Consider the following 13,660-nt stretch of genomic DNA (forward strand, 5'->3'; position numbering starts at 1 on the left):
GTCAGGGCGTTTATTTAGAGGATGAAGCAACGTTTTCAAGGGGGTCCTTCACACAAAGTCAGTACTACAACTACAGAGAATACAGCACATGATGAATAAAAACAGCACTAGCAAACATATCTATATCTATACAAACAAACAAAGGGACAGTGGAGATCAAATGAAAAAACAAGGGGTCTAAAATTCACATAGAGGCAAAAACACCAATAAAATAAAACGTGTACAAAATGAAGTTAAAATAAAAATGTGATAAAATAAAGATAGTTGAATAAACATAAGAATAATATCCAATAAAAGACACAAAATGAAAGACAAATGTTTATGTAAAAATAAGAAATGAAAGTAAAAGCTGCTTTCCTCATGTGTACATCAAAATATATATTAAAATACATTATAGTTATTGTAAGATATTAACAGGGTTGTTCTGCTGATGGTGAGTAACCAAACCAGTTTAAACTGTCCAATTCACTACTACCATCTTATATGCTCCAACCGGCTCCATATCTGTGACCCACTCTGATCGTCAGACAGGACATCTGATCAGAAAGCCTCTGGATATTTAATACCTACGGTCTGTGAAGCGTTCAACAATTACATCCATCTCCACAGGTTTATTACTCACTTGCTTCCAGAGGTTGCTGAGGTTCTTGAGGCTGGATTTCTGGGCCGTGGTCTTGGCACCGCCCACCACCTCCGCCACGAGGAGGCTCTGAACCTCCACCTGGAAGAGAGGTGATGCAGAACATCCTGAAATATAGCACTGAAGCTGGGGAAATGTGGGCGTGTTAAAAACTGAATTTACGGACCATCTTCTTCCAGACCGGTCCTTCTTTTTTCTCTGGGGTTGAGAACACAGCGGGGACCAACAGACAGGTCCAGGACAGCCCGATGAAGGCAGCAGAACCGGCGCTTTTACTGCAAATATAAACAATACTTTTAATAGGGCAGCTTTAAAAACACAGCGAGGTGAAATGGACTAGAAAGCAACACAGTAGAGCACACAGGGTGAAATCAACGACCTTAAATGGATCACATTTGTTTTTGGTGCGTTATAGATCTGCACATCATAGAGTGGGGTACCTGGGCTGCCCGGTCTTGCTGATGACGCCGCTGTTCAGCAGGCTGTGGAGGAGGCTCGTCACCAGGACGTCCGGCTGGGTTTCAGCCAGCTGGGAGATGACGGAGAGCAGCTCTCTGCGGGATGCGGCATCTCTGAGGAGAACACACACATCCAGGTCAACACACACTCAGATTCGAGTCTGTAAGATACACTCTGGAGGCGTAGTCAACACTCCTGCTCCAGCTAGATCTTGCTGCAGGTCATAGAAACATGTGTTCATTATACTAAATATTGTGCTGAGTTGTTATTTTGCATAAAATTCCTTACAGATTTGGGAATATTCTGATGAATGAAAGATCTAGCGTGCACGTGTGTAAAACATGTTGTTGTTATATTAATTAAAACTGAGAAACACTTTTTGTTATTAGTGATTATTTGTCCAAGTTTTCATGAATAAATCATGTATTTTTGGTCTAAATGTGCCTTTTTTACATTATTGCAATCAGTTACTAACACTTCTTCAAATATAAAAACTCTATAATGCTAAACACACTTTACTCCGCCGTCATTTCACACACCACCAAATGTAATCAAGTCATCGCACGCTAACGATTAACACCGTTAATGTTAACCTGAAATGCGTCGAACTTCCAGATGTTTCCATTCCTTTATGAAAGGCTCATTTACAGGAAGCCTCCTCTATATGTAAAGCAAACATATCATTTAACAACCACACAAATTAAAGTTGAATGAGCACATTATCCTGCTTCCACTGACCGGTATCTGTGCGGCGTGAGACAGAAGAGCTTGCATAATCCTTTGATGGCCGGCTCCGGTAACTCTGGAGAAAGGAGAGATTTTAAGGAAGCATTAGCGGTGATTATGGAATACATTTTACACTTGGAAAATAAGGCATCATAAAGTCCCCTCACCTTTGCCCTTTGTGCACCGTTTCAGCGCCCCGAAGATCTCCTTGCGCTCCTTCACACTGGCTGTGGTCACATTGGCAGCAAATTTCTTCAGTGTGTCTGAAACCTGGAGGAAGGAACATCAAGATGCTCAGTTCATGATCACATGAGGGGGAAGGAAGGGCTGATTTTACTTTCGTTTCAGAGCAATTTGTGGCTTAAAATGTGATACTATCATGTGTACAACATTAAAATACTGTTGACAAAATACAAACAATCTTGGATTTCAGGCTTCTTTTAAAAATGCTCATTAAATCAGTTTATAAAATACAGGACATTTTAAACATTTGGACTAAATGTAGACACAAATAATAAATATAGAATAGAGTAATAAACATGTTTGGTATACAGTACAGTGTTTCCCACAGATCTGAAATATATACTTTGGGGGGTGCAGATGGCTGCTAATTTGACATAAATTAGCAGGAAGATTTAATTCATATTGGCATATTTTGATGATGTCAGTTCTAGGTTTTGTCTTCAGTTGAACAGGGTGGGTGGGAATGAAATTACCTTAAACACAATTTAGCTTTTATAGGGGAAATGTTCTGCGTAAAAAGTGAATAGCAGTAGATAACGAAGGCTTCGTTTTTTAATCCATTTCTTACCATTTACCTAGCTCCCACCTGCAGTAAATCCAGCAGCTACCCTGCAGTATACAAAGCCATTAGAACTAGCTGCACCTTTACCAGCTCTGAGAACACTTTAATGATCAATCATTATAAAACATATCAGAGATATTATTCTGAAATGGACCAATCAGACAATGACTACTTTTACTGTCGCTACTTTAAGTACATTTAGAGGAGAGTACTTTCTACTTTCACTGGAGGAACATTTAGAATACTTTCACTGTGACAGAGTATTCCTACACTCTGGTACTTCTACTTTACTCAAGTACAAGACCTGAGTACTTCTACTTTACTCAAGTACAAGACCTGAGTACTTCTACTTTACTCAAGTACAAGATCTGAGTACTTCTACTTTACTCAAGTAAAAGACCTGAGTACTTCTACTTTACTCAAGTACAAGACCTGAGTACTTCTACTTTACTCAAGTACAAGATCTGAGTACTTCTACTTTACTCAAGTACAAGATCTGAGTACTTCTACTTTAACTCAAGTACAGATCTGAGTACGTGTACTTTAACTCCAGTACAGATCTGAGTACTTGTACTTATACTCAAGTATATCTGAGTACTTGTTCCTCCTCTGAACCCTCTCTTTGTCCACACCTCCCATGCTGCTCACTACAGTAGATTTAAAGCCCCAGGTTTTATCATTAAACTGCTTATAGAAGGCGTGGTTTGATGTATCATCACATGAGTCGCTCGTCTGCTTAATGTAAGGTGAATTCAGACTATTTTACACCAATGACATTAAGTTAAACCCAAGAAAACACAGATTACAAAACAATAATAGGACATTAAAGCCTCATCTCAATGCTATCGTTAGCATGGTGACGTCACACCACGTTAGCAACAAGCTAACAGCCTGCTAACAGCTTTCGTGTAACGTTGTCTTTAAATCCCGAAACACAGCAGTGTGTTTAAGAAGCGGAAGTAGGCATAGAAATATATATGGTTTTTGTAGCGTACTTGAATTCATGAACGAAAGCGGATAATGTTTTAAAAACCAGCCTCACAAACCTGCGTGTCGGCCGCCATCTTGCCGGTCTTGCTGCAGGAAGAACTTGGTGAGGTCACTTCCGGGTCACAAATGCTACGAACGTAGACTTTTTTTGTTCCAGTTGTATTTTAGTATGTATTTTATTGTATTCATCCCTATTTTTAGGCTTTACACAACCGTATCATACGCTTTCATGTATTTGTTGTTTTATTGATTTATTTGCAACGTTTACCTGCAGTTACATGTCTGAAATGTGTATACGTTTATATGTAAATAAATAAATAAAATCGAAACAAAAACCGTTGATTAAGATGAATAAAATAAGAAGATTACTTTAGTTTTACATATAAATACAGAAGGCACAAGAAGTGGTTTAATAAACATTAAAATCAGGGAAAAAAGTTTAGCAATATTTTATTCTTTCAAATATTTTACATAAAAGTATTATTTGCTGATATTTATTATTTAAATGGTTTACCTTGAGCTACATGTCGGAATATTTTTATATATCTATGTCAATAATAATAATAATAATGTTATCTGATCATTTTCCGTTATATAGATAGAAAGATGAGTTAAATAGGAAGGAAAATGCAAGTCTGTTTACATAAAAGTCAAATGTTTAAACTCATTACACAATATACCTGATATAGAAGATAGAATGGAGGATGAAACCCTCGTTATTAATCACATACATGCACACAGCAGAGCACACACAGTGAAATGTGTCCTCTGCATTTAACCCATCCTAGTACTAGGAGCAGTGGGCAGCTATCGTGCAGCGCCCGGGGAGCAATGAGGAGGGGGGATAGGAGGTGTCCGGTGCCTTGCTCAAGGGGCACCACAGCAGGGCCTAGGAGGTGAACTGGGACCTCTCCAAGTAGCAGTCCACTTTCCATATTTCAAGTCTGTTCGGGGACTTGAACCGGCGACCCTACGATTCCCAGTCCAAGCCTACTGACTGGGCCACTGCTGGACTGACTGGGCCACTGCTGGACCATATGAAATGTTCCCCCCTTACTGCATATACTGTATATCCAAAGTAGAAACATTGGCCAGCAGGAGGCAGGCACTGTTAACACTCAACTTCAGGTACACTCACTTCAGAGTTGGGGTTCAATTTACAACTGTTTTCATTATCGCTTAATGGACCGATTATTTGTCCTGGAAAACTTTGAAAAAATGTCCATTCCAGTTCCTAAAAATCCAAGTGAAAGTCTTTAAATGCCTTGTTTTATGAAATAATAACCAAGATATTCACTTTAGTTTGATATTTAGAAAAGCATGGAATCTTCATTTCTGAGAGGCTGAAAACAGCAATTTCTGACATTTTTGGCATGAAAAATTACCTTAAATATGAGTCGAAAAAGCTAATAAGTGGATTATTTTTTCAGTCTATGGACAAATGGTTGCAGCTCTACTTCTAAATGACCGTTCATTTGTACCAGTTTATCCCTTTGTCATACAGTAGGTCCCTGTTTATAGAGAATTGCAGTGCTGTCGTATTTCTGAAATGGACCCTGAAGGCAGCATCAACAACAAGTGGGACTTTTCTATTGGATTTCGACAAATTGTGACATCTGTACCAGTTGGACTATTACCAGTTGAGATACAAAGTAGTCATTCCACTAAAAACACTCTCAAAAATCAATTTTCATCCAATTTCCTCCAACAAATGCTCACAGGAGTCGTTGGTTTCCTTTAAACACATTTTAATGAATCAGAGAAAATGTACATGACAATAAATCACATCATGTTTTCAATGCAAGTTTTCTGAAGCTGCATATACTATATTTACCCAGTGTGAACCCACTCTCCTCTGTATTCCCTCAGTTCAGACACCACAGACGGCACAATGTACAAACAAAACAGTAAAAGAATGAGCAGTCTGATCGTGTTGTTTGTGCCTGAGCGCCTCTAAGAGCGCTTTCACAAGACAACATTAAATCATTTTTAATCAAACTGCAGGCAAACAACCATTTTCTGTAAAGTAATACAACCCGATCCACACAGGAAAGACACAGGTAAAGTACAGGTGAACATGAGTGGGACTGATTCAATGACAAAGTGCACATACAGAATTTCCTAAATAAATTCCCCAATAATTGCGACTTTACAAAAGAACTGATTCATTTCTGCTGTTTTTGGCTTTTCAAATATGATTATTTTGCACATTTCTGCACGATACTTCCAATTCTACAACTGCATAGCTCTTCCATTTTCAATGAAGATATACTGTATTCTTAATATATATTTCAATATATTTGAACTGTTATATGTTTATGTTTCTTGCACATTTTTTATTAAATATTTGCTGGATTTTTTTTATTTTGATTTATTTTACTTTATGTAAAAATCAGATTCTGGCTGTAAAACCCTTCAATCCCTCTGTGTATGAAGACATCCTTGATAGTTAAAGGGGGATTTAATGCACAGTCGATCTTACATTTGGTCCACTTTGATTTGTGCACTGTGAAATTAAACCACATTAAATACAAAACAAATGAAAAGTATATATTTAACTCTAAATATATGGTAGAGTGGACCTCTGATCGGTCCGTTCTCCCCTTAATTCATAAGTAGAGATGTCTTTAATTAACTTCATTGTAATTAACGCTCCAATAAGAGCTTCTCTGTCAGGACATTAATAGTTCTTGCATTCTTTATCAAATTTGGATGCAAAACCTCTGACAGATGAGCGGGAAACGCTGCTATATAATCAGCTGTTGCTTTAGACCTTGTCCTCCAGAGATGGCCAGTCGCCCCTGAATGCACCACGGTTCCAATTCCCTATAAGGTTGCACCCTCTGCTTCGTTTGGGAGTCCTTAATCCCAAAATACATTTAATAATAATCCATTATACATTATTCCTCACATCCAAATGGAACTTCGATGTTATACAGATACATATTCAGACTGTGGCTTGTGAAAAAGCACCCCCCGTTTTAAAGTACTTCGGGCCTGATGTTTGAGAAGTGGTTGTAAAAAGCAGCAAAGCAATGAATGGTACCATATCAACTGAAGAGTGGGATGCATCGTCCCATAAATATCGCCCAGAAACCTTTCACACCGAGCCGGGCAGGAGAGACGTCCCGTGGTTTATTCCTCAGTCCTGATATTTGATCTTTTCATGAGCGGAAAAGCTTCTTCCTGCAGGAGAACCGTTAAACGCAGGCGATGATTATGGCTCCGATGATGATGACGACGACCAGCACTCCGACGCCGATAAACACGTAGCGCATCTTCTGGTTCGCACATCGCTTCTTTTGCATCAGCACTTTGGCGTTCTTCTCAAACTTTCCAGCCTGGGGAGGAAACACACACAGAAAGAGCATGTTACATTTCACATGCTGTGTTATTGAAATCAGAGTTAGAGACCCTTCATATACGTCCCACAGCGGGGGGGGGGGGGGGACAGAGCAGATACAAGAGGAATGAGAAACGTTGAATCTTAATTCCAGTACACATCCGAAGTCAGTAAGAAGTAGGTAAGCATAATTAAAGATTACACGCCTTGAACACATGAAAATAAGCCAAACATGGGATGGATTTAAGTCACTAAGTTCCAGATTCTTTAAATGTGTTTTATCCTAAGAGGGAATCAGGAAGCGACTAATAAAATAAACACACCAGCAGTTATTTTGAGAAATAAGCGAGAAATAAAGATTCATTAAGAACACATTTTCATGACCAAGCATTTAAAAATATATATATATTATATCTCTATATCAAACGAAACATGTCCTGAAAAGATCAAAATATAGAAGCCATGACGGGATGAGAGGGCTTTCTTAACGCCCGAGCAACACAACTAGGATGTTCTCTCGGTGAACTGCACACTGGTCCTGGCAGAGGCACGGGTAATGATTAGAAAATAAACAAAGGTTGATTCACAACTTTTAATACGGATTGTTGTTTCTTTTTGAGCCAGAATACTAACGCCTATAAAACTCTGAATCCTACAAAGAGAAAACGTATCAATCCAGAAATCGTATTCTGTATTTCCTCAGCTCCAGGGGTTATATCCAATATGTTTGTACCACATTACGGAGATGTATTCAAGCAGGTCACAAAGTTACCACAGCGTTGTTACAGCTCACTGTTGAGCCTTTATCCGACAAACCAGATTATAAAAGATAATAAACTTTGGGAAAACTTGCATTATGAGCAGAGCACCTGACACAGTGAAGGCAGGGGGAAGCAGGAGGCACTCTGTTGCACACAGACATATAAACACCAGGAAACTAAACACCAGAAGAAGACACCACATTTGCACACCAGTCACCATTTACATGCACTAAAACCCATATAACACAGTGCCCCGAAACCTCAGAAGAGGGCCTCTTTAAATGTTTTCTTTCCATTGCATCAATCGAAAGTCATATTCTACTCTCTGCGATTCATTTGGGGTCGATTTGGAAGTTTTTGTGTGCAGTCGAGTGGAAAATATGTCCACTTTCTGCTTAAAACGGTTATTTTTGATCCTGAAAATGTCATAAATGTACTCAGCCTCTTCAATAATCCCCAAAACCAGTTGTCCCAATCGGCCAAGCCTCCTATTGTCCACATCGCCTTTAACGCCATTACAGCTCATGTTTTATGCTAATTGTGCAGATTGTCCAACATCTGCAGCTCAGCATGTCCGGGTGCTGGCAGCAGGACTGAAAGGACTCCTCCCTTATAACAGTTTTTCTACATGTTTGCTTTTTCACTGGGGCCGACGTGGGAGCGACGCGACCCCCACCCGCTGATCCCCGGACGGTCACTGGCCTCGCGGCATGTCCTGCACTCGCTCCGCCGTACCCAGGGACGCTGCAGCTTCATTCATCTTAGGAAACAATAGGAAATACCTTTCTAAACATAGCACCATAAAACACAATCAGGAAGTAAATTGTAAATGTGTTTTCCTCTCCGGCTCCACCTCAGCAGTATTTATAGACAGCAATATGACATTTCCTCCTGTTGGTCGTGCGGGAGCGGAACGTTAGTGCCGTTTGCCTCACAGAAACACTTATTGTGATATCTGTGTTTCTGTGTTTACCTCTGGTGATTCATTATGAGTGGAAGTTATTAATACATGTCTTGGATCTAACACATGTGGAGTTATGAATCTCTCCATGTTTTAATGTGAGACACTGCAGACCAGAGTACAGTGCTTAAGTCCAATCTATGCCACGTTATACTTCTACTCCACTGCCATTTGGAAGCTTTTACTCCTCTGAAAGTCATCACGTTAGCTCCTATATTCTGGATAAATATTATTCTGCCATTCCTAGACCTTAAGTAGTGTTGTCACTTTTACCAAAGTAAAATGAATAATGGCAGATTTCTTCTTTGGGATTTACTTTGACTTAAAAGATAAGGTAGAAGATCAGCACATCTTCCAATAGTGTTCTTGTTCTGAATTATTTATAGGGTCTTATTTTAGAGTATGGGGGAAACAAACATCCAAAATACTCATTAAATGATATTACTCGCTCCTGTGGTGTGTTCTGTAGGTTTTAGTGCATGTAAATGGTCTGCAAAGGCTAAAATCCCTGTGTTCTCTCCAGAGGGAGTTCCTCTCACCTCCATTGGATTTGTTTACTTCTGGAACACTTGCGCTCCTATTGGCTAGCACTCCAACACATTGTATGTGATCGGCTAAGGGGCGGAGCATCTCTAATGAGTAGACCAATCACAACAGAGCCAGCCAGCTAACCAATCAGAGCAGACCGGGCTCTGGTTTCAGACAGAGGGTGAAAAGAGCTTTCTGAAGCAGACGTGTTTTCTGACTGATGGAGAGATTCATTTTCCTCACCTGTACATGCAGCTCCTCGGCTCGGTCCTCCAGGTCTCCCAGTTTCTCCGACCTCTCGTCGACCTTGTTCATGTTGTCCAGCATGATGACCTTCACCTCCTCGGCGTCGTCCTGGGCCTGCTGCAGGCGGCTCTTCCCGTTCTCCTGCAACACACAACACGGTTACACAGGGAACGCAGAGACGCTTCAGAGAAGACAACATATTCACGTCAAATATTCACAAAAAAATCTCTCGTGGTTGTGGATGTGAAATCTAAAATCTCTGACTTCCTGTTGCGTTGAGGCTTTCTTGTGCGTCTCACCATGCCCCATTCACTTACCAATTTTCAACCTTGTAGGTCAAAGCCGAACGAGAGGCTGAATTTAGTGACTTTTGAGGGGCCGCTGTGGAGCCTTTTTGCCCAAACCCCAAGAGTGGACAGGTTCCATGTTTCAGTCGTCCTGAGCGGAGTAGAAGTTGTTTTTCTCCACAAAGCCCCCACTCTTCCTCATCAAGGCCAGTGCAGCAGTCAAAGAGAGTAAAACTCAGCCGGTGAAACCTGTGTTTATTGTTTCTGTGGCTCTGGGGTCGTGGGAATTTAAAAAACGTGGGCATTAACCCAAGAGAGAGTCCAATGAAGCGAGGCTTAGTAATGGGAAACATTTCTACGGGTTGAAGAAGTCTTTGCTCTCATCAATGCATCGTTTGCATGAATTATATTGTGGATTAAATCTGTAATTGATTCATGTTTTTTGGGAGCGCAGTTTGCACGTCTTGCCTGTAGTTATGCAGACTTGTTGTCGCTTGATACGATCAGGCTGTTTCATAAACACACAGACAGAGCATTTCCTTCTGCTGCGACGGGACTGTTCCCAGGAACCGAGTAGATTGAAGCAACAGTGAGTTAATTTAGAAATGGAATAAGGGTTTTAAAACTGCGTCGAGAGGGTATTTATGAAATGTTATAGGTACCCTTTCAATAATGTCATAAGAAATGTGATCACTTTCAGAAACTCCACAGCTCTCTCAACACCGGATATATTGAAGACATAGAAAATAAACAGAAAGGTGCAAATAAAACGCAGTTCAAATATAAAGATATAACCTCTACTTCAAAGAGTATTTTCAAAATAAAATACAGGGGGGGGGGGGCACAGGGTGACAGGAGGCCGGCAGGATATTTGGAAGACATTCAGAGAGGAGTTTAAAGCATCCTTCACCTCCGACCCCCCGAGAGGAAGGCTGCAGCAACAGGAAACCGACAGACAGAGAAAACAAGTTCTGCCTCCGTGACTCCATTTCATACCTCACATATTTCACTTCCTGTTGCTGCACAAGTTCACTGTAGGCTAAGAATAGCTGAGGTGAAAAAATAAAGTATTTATCTGGCTTTGAAAAGGCAGCAGTTGCTCTTGTTATCACACTGTATGGCTAGCACCACAATGAACCCACTTTGGACTTCCACTTCAGAATGGACATATTTAAAATATTAATAATTTCCTTCATTTATTTTTTGATTTAAAAGGTTTATTTTATCTCATTTTTTCTGAGCTTGAAAACACTAAAGAGGAGGACTTTGAACAAGCTCTACTCTGAAATTAATGTTATTTGTATCAGTATTATCCCTTTGTCATAGAGCGGTTCCGAGATGTCGTATTTTCCTAATGGACCCTGAAGGCAGCATCGTCCAGCAACAATCAATGGATTTTTTCTATTGGATTTTTACTCCTTCCACTCCTTGCCTCTTCAGACAGGAAGTGCTGCCCATTCCAGTTCACCCCCTTCCCTCCCTCCCTCCTTCCTTAATGTAACTGGCATTATCCGGGGAAACCACACCTATCAGATCAGATTCTGCTCGTTACTGTGAACACAATGCTGCCTTTGGAGCTGATAAAATAGATATTAATGATCAGTATCGAGTAGATTTATATCTAAGGGTGTACGGAGGTTGTGGGATTCAAACATTGCTGTTGTTAACTGCAAAACATTGCCAGAAAACTCTGAAAAAAATGTTGTTTGTTTGGGAGCAGAAGTATGTACATGAAATAAAATCAAGTAAATAAAGAAAAGAAAAGATTTGTAATAAAAATCGAAAATGTGAAAAATACTTTAAAATAGGAAATATTATAAATATGAAGAAAAGAAATCTGAATTTAAATGTCAAAAATATTTTAAATCTGTATGTACATACAGTATGTCTGAATTCAAATGATATGCTGCATCTAAAATGTCCTAGTCTTTGTATTTCTTGTCTTTCTTGCTCCATATTTGAGAGGAAAAAAACAGCATTTTATTTTGGTGTGAAAGATATGTTAATGATTCATCAGTTATGAAAATATGAGGAGAGATGTAATGTGATCAGGATTATTGTGTGGGTATATAATTGAATTGCTTGTGCATTTTAAATCTCATTTCTGCTTTGTTTTTATGGATAAATAACAGAATGTATTTATAAAAAATCTAATGATAAATAATCATTACTTAAAGTGAAAAACACTTTCCCATCTATGAGTGTTCATTAATGTATGCTTTCACTTTGGTCATTTTCACCTCAGTATGTTTGAACCTGACCATGTTTCAAATCATGTCAGTGTTGTGTGATATTCAGCCAACATTTTGAAAACAATATGGTGCTTTTATTTTGGTAGAGTTCGTTCCCCTCAATGTATTTTAACCTGACTTCAAATTCACGTGTTAACAATCAAATAAAAAGCCCTGTGAACCTCATTGTTGTGTTCTGGTTAAATAATCATCAATTACAATGGAAGACACTTGCCCACATATTATCAACATTTGGAATATATTTGTATTTTCTTGCTTTTATTTTGGTAATTATCTCCGATTCACCTCGATGTCTACCTGACATCAAACTCACGTGTTTCCAACTAAATAAAACAGCATTTAAACCTTTTGTTTTGTTAGTTTCTGCTTAGATAATCATCACGTATAATGGCAGACACTAGTCTACCCACCTTTGGGACTTTACCTGCGGGTTTGTGAAGGTACATTGATTCTTAGTTTTAAAAAAGTTCCCTCGCTCGTTATTTGACATGTTATCTATGAACTAAAAGTCATACAAGATAGATATGAACTTACCATGTCTGGGGGGGGTGTTGCTGTATCTGTGCCTGGGCTGTCACAGGATCCAATGCACTTCTTATGCGTCTCAGGTCTGAAACAGGAAACTCAGAAAGCAGCTCTGCAGCTCCAAACCTGAAACACAGTTCCACCGGAGAGAACCAGAGAGGGGTTTGCGGTCCGTCTTCGTCTCTTCTCTCTGTCTTCGTCTCTTCTCTCTGTCTTCGTCTCTTCTCTGTCCCTTTGCTCTGACACTTTCACTTTTGCATACTGCTGCGTGTTTGTGTGTGTTTGTGTGTGTCGTCCTTCAGGCTGTTGGACTTTGTGCTGTGTGATGCGTTCAGGGTATTCCCGGAAATATTACAGTTACTAAAAGCTGTGACGCTTATATTCTGGACTTCCCCGGATCTGTGTGATTCTTTTACTTATTGAGTAGGAGAATACTACTTTGCATTTCCCCTTTCTATTCATTAAGTTCTGTTTGTACGATGAGATATTTCTACTGCACTCCCTCAATTGTAAACTAGGTTTTGTTTTAGTGAATGTTTATTTATTTTCAAACTTTTTGTCCAAATTTAAATGTTGTTCATTTTTTTCTCCATTTAATTAAATATCGTAACAATATTTCACTCATACAATTTTTATACAATTGTTAATATTTTTATTCTCCCACAGTAAATGTTTTTATTTATTTAGGTATTTATTATTTAGATGATGGTGCATAGTTTTGCTATAACATACACTAAATATGCTCCCTCTTTCTCTACCAACAATATAGAGAATTTGATTCTATTTATTTACTTTAAATGTTTTATAGTATTTTGCTCCTCCTGCTACTTCAACAACAACAACAACAACAACAACAACAATACATTTTATTTGTATTGCCCTTTCCATTTCAGCAATCTCAAAGTGCTCTTAATAACCAGGAGTCCGTGAATGCATCGTCAATCGACCTCTCCAGTGACATTTCCCTATCTCCAGAATCCAGCAGGAAACAGACCAGCAGAAACACACCGATATAACTTTAATCAGCTTTAAATTTTACTTTCCCTACATCTTTATCATATTCCTAATGTCTGTGCAGCACTTAGATGCTTTACTTAAGTTTAAGTAGTACTACAACAGTCTACAAGTACTCCATAA

The 13,660-nt window shown here is 39.2% G+C and overlaps 2 protein-coding genes across 2 annotated transcripts in view; both read right to left on the reverse strand.

The window, feature by feature from the left end:
• gcn1 (GCN1 activator of EIF2AK4) overlaps positions 1 to 3,763 on the reverse strand; it is a 30,744-nt gene extending 26,981 nt beyond the window's left edge. The window contains exons 1-6 of the mRNA XM_063897960.1: positions 3,677 to 3,763; positions 1,993 to 2,095; positions 1,838 to 1,901; positions 1,081 to 1,212; positions 807 to 915; positions 623 to 721 (exon numbers count right to left, since the gene is read on the reverse strand). Of these exons, the coding sequence (XP_063754030.1) occupies positions 623 to 721; positions 807 to 915; positions 1,081 to 1,212; positions 1,838 to 1,901; positions 1,993 to 2,095; positions 3,677 to 3,694 (525 nt within the window). The 5' untranslated portion in view covers positions 3,695 to 3,763. The remainder of the gene's footprint in view (positions 1 to 622; positions 722 to 806; positions 916 to 1,080; positions 1,213 to 1,837; positions 1,902 to 1,992; positions 2,096 to 3,676) is intronic.
• A 1,588-nt stretch (positions 3,764 to 5,351) lies between these two features.
• On the reverse strand, positions 5,352 to 12,849 carry vamp5 (vesicle-associated membrane protein 5). Its single transcript, XM_063897571.1, has 3 exons — positions 12,533 to 12,849; positions 9,457 to 9,600; positions 5,352 to 6,961 (listed from the first exon to the last, which is right to left on the reverse strand). The coding sequence occupies exons 1-3, from the start codon at positions 12,533 to 12,535 to the stop codon at positions 6,821 to 6,823; spliced, it is 288 nt and encodes a 95-aa protein (XP_063753641.1). The 5' UTR covers positions 12,536 to 12,849; the 3' UTR covers positions 5,352 to 6,820.
• Positions 12,850 to 13,660: the final 811 nt, after the last annotated feature.

This window comes from Eleginops maclovinus, chromosome 12, assembly GCF_036324505.1.
Source record: "Eleginops maclovinus isolate JMC-PN-2008 ecotype Puerto Natales chromosome 12, JC_Emac_rtc_rv5, whole genome shotgun sequence".
Lineage (NCBI taxonomy): Eukaryota > Metazoa > Chordata > Actinopteri > Perciformes > Eleginopidae > Eleginops > Eleginops maclovinus.

Bases quoted from the DNA above. Each gene is read 5' to 3' on its own strand.
- vamp5 (XM_063897571.1), bottom strand. The intron at 6,962-9,456 runs GTGAGGAAAATG...TTTCCTCCCCAG, and splicing joins CCGAGGAGCTGCATGTACAG to GCTGGAAAGTTTGAGAAGAA.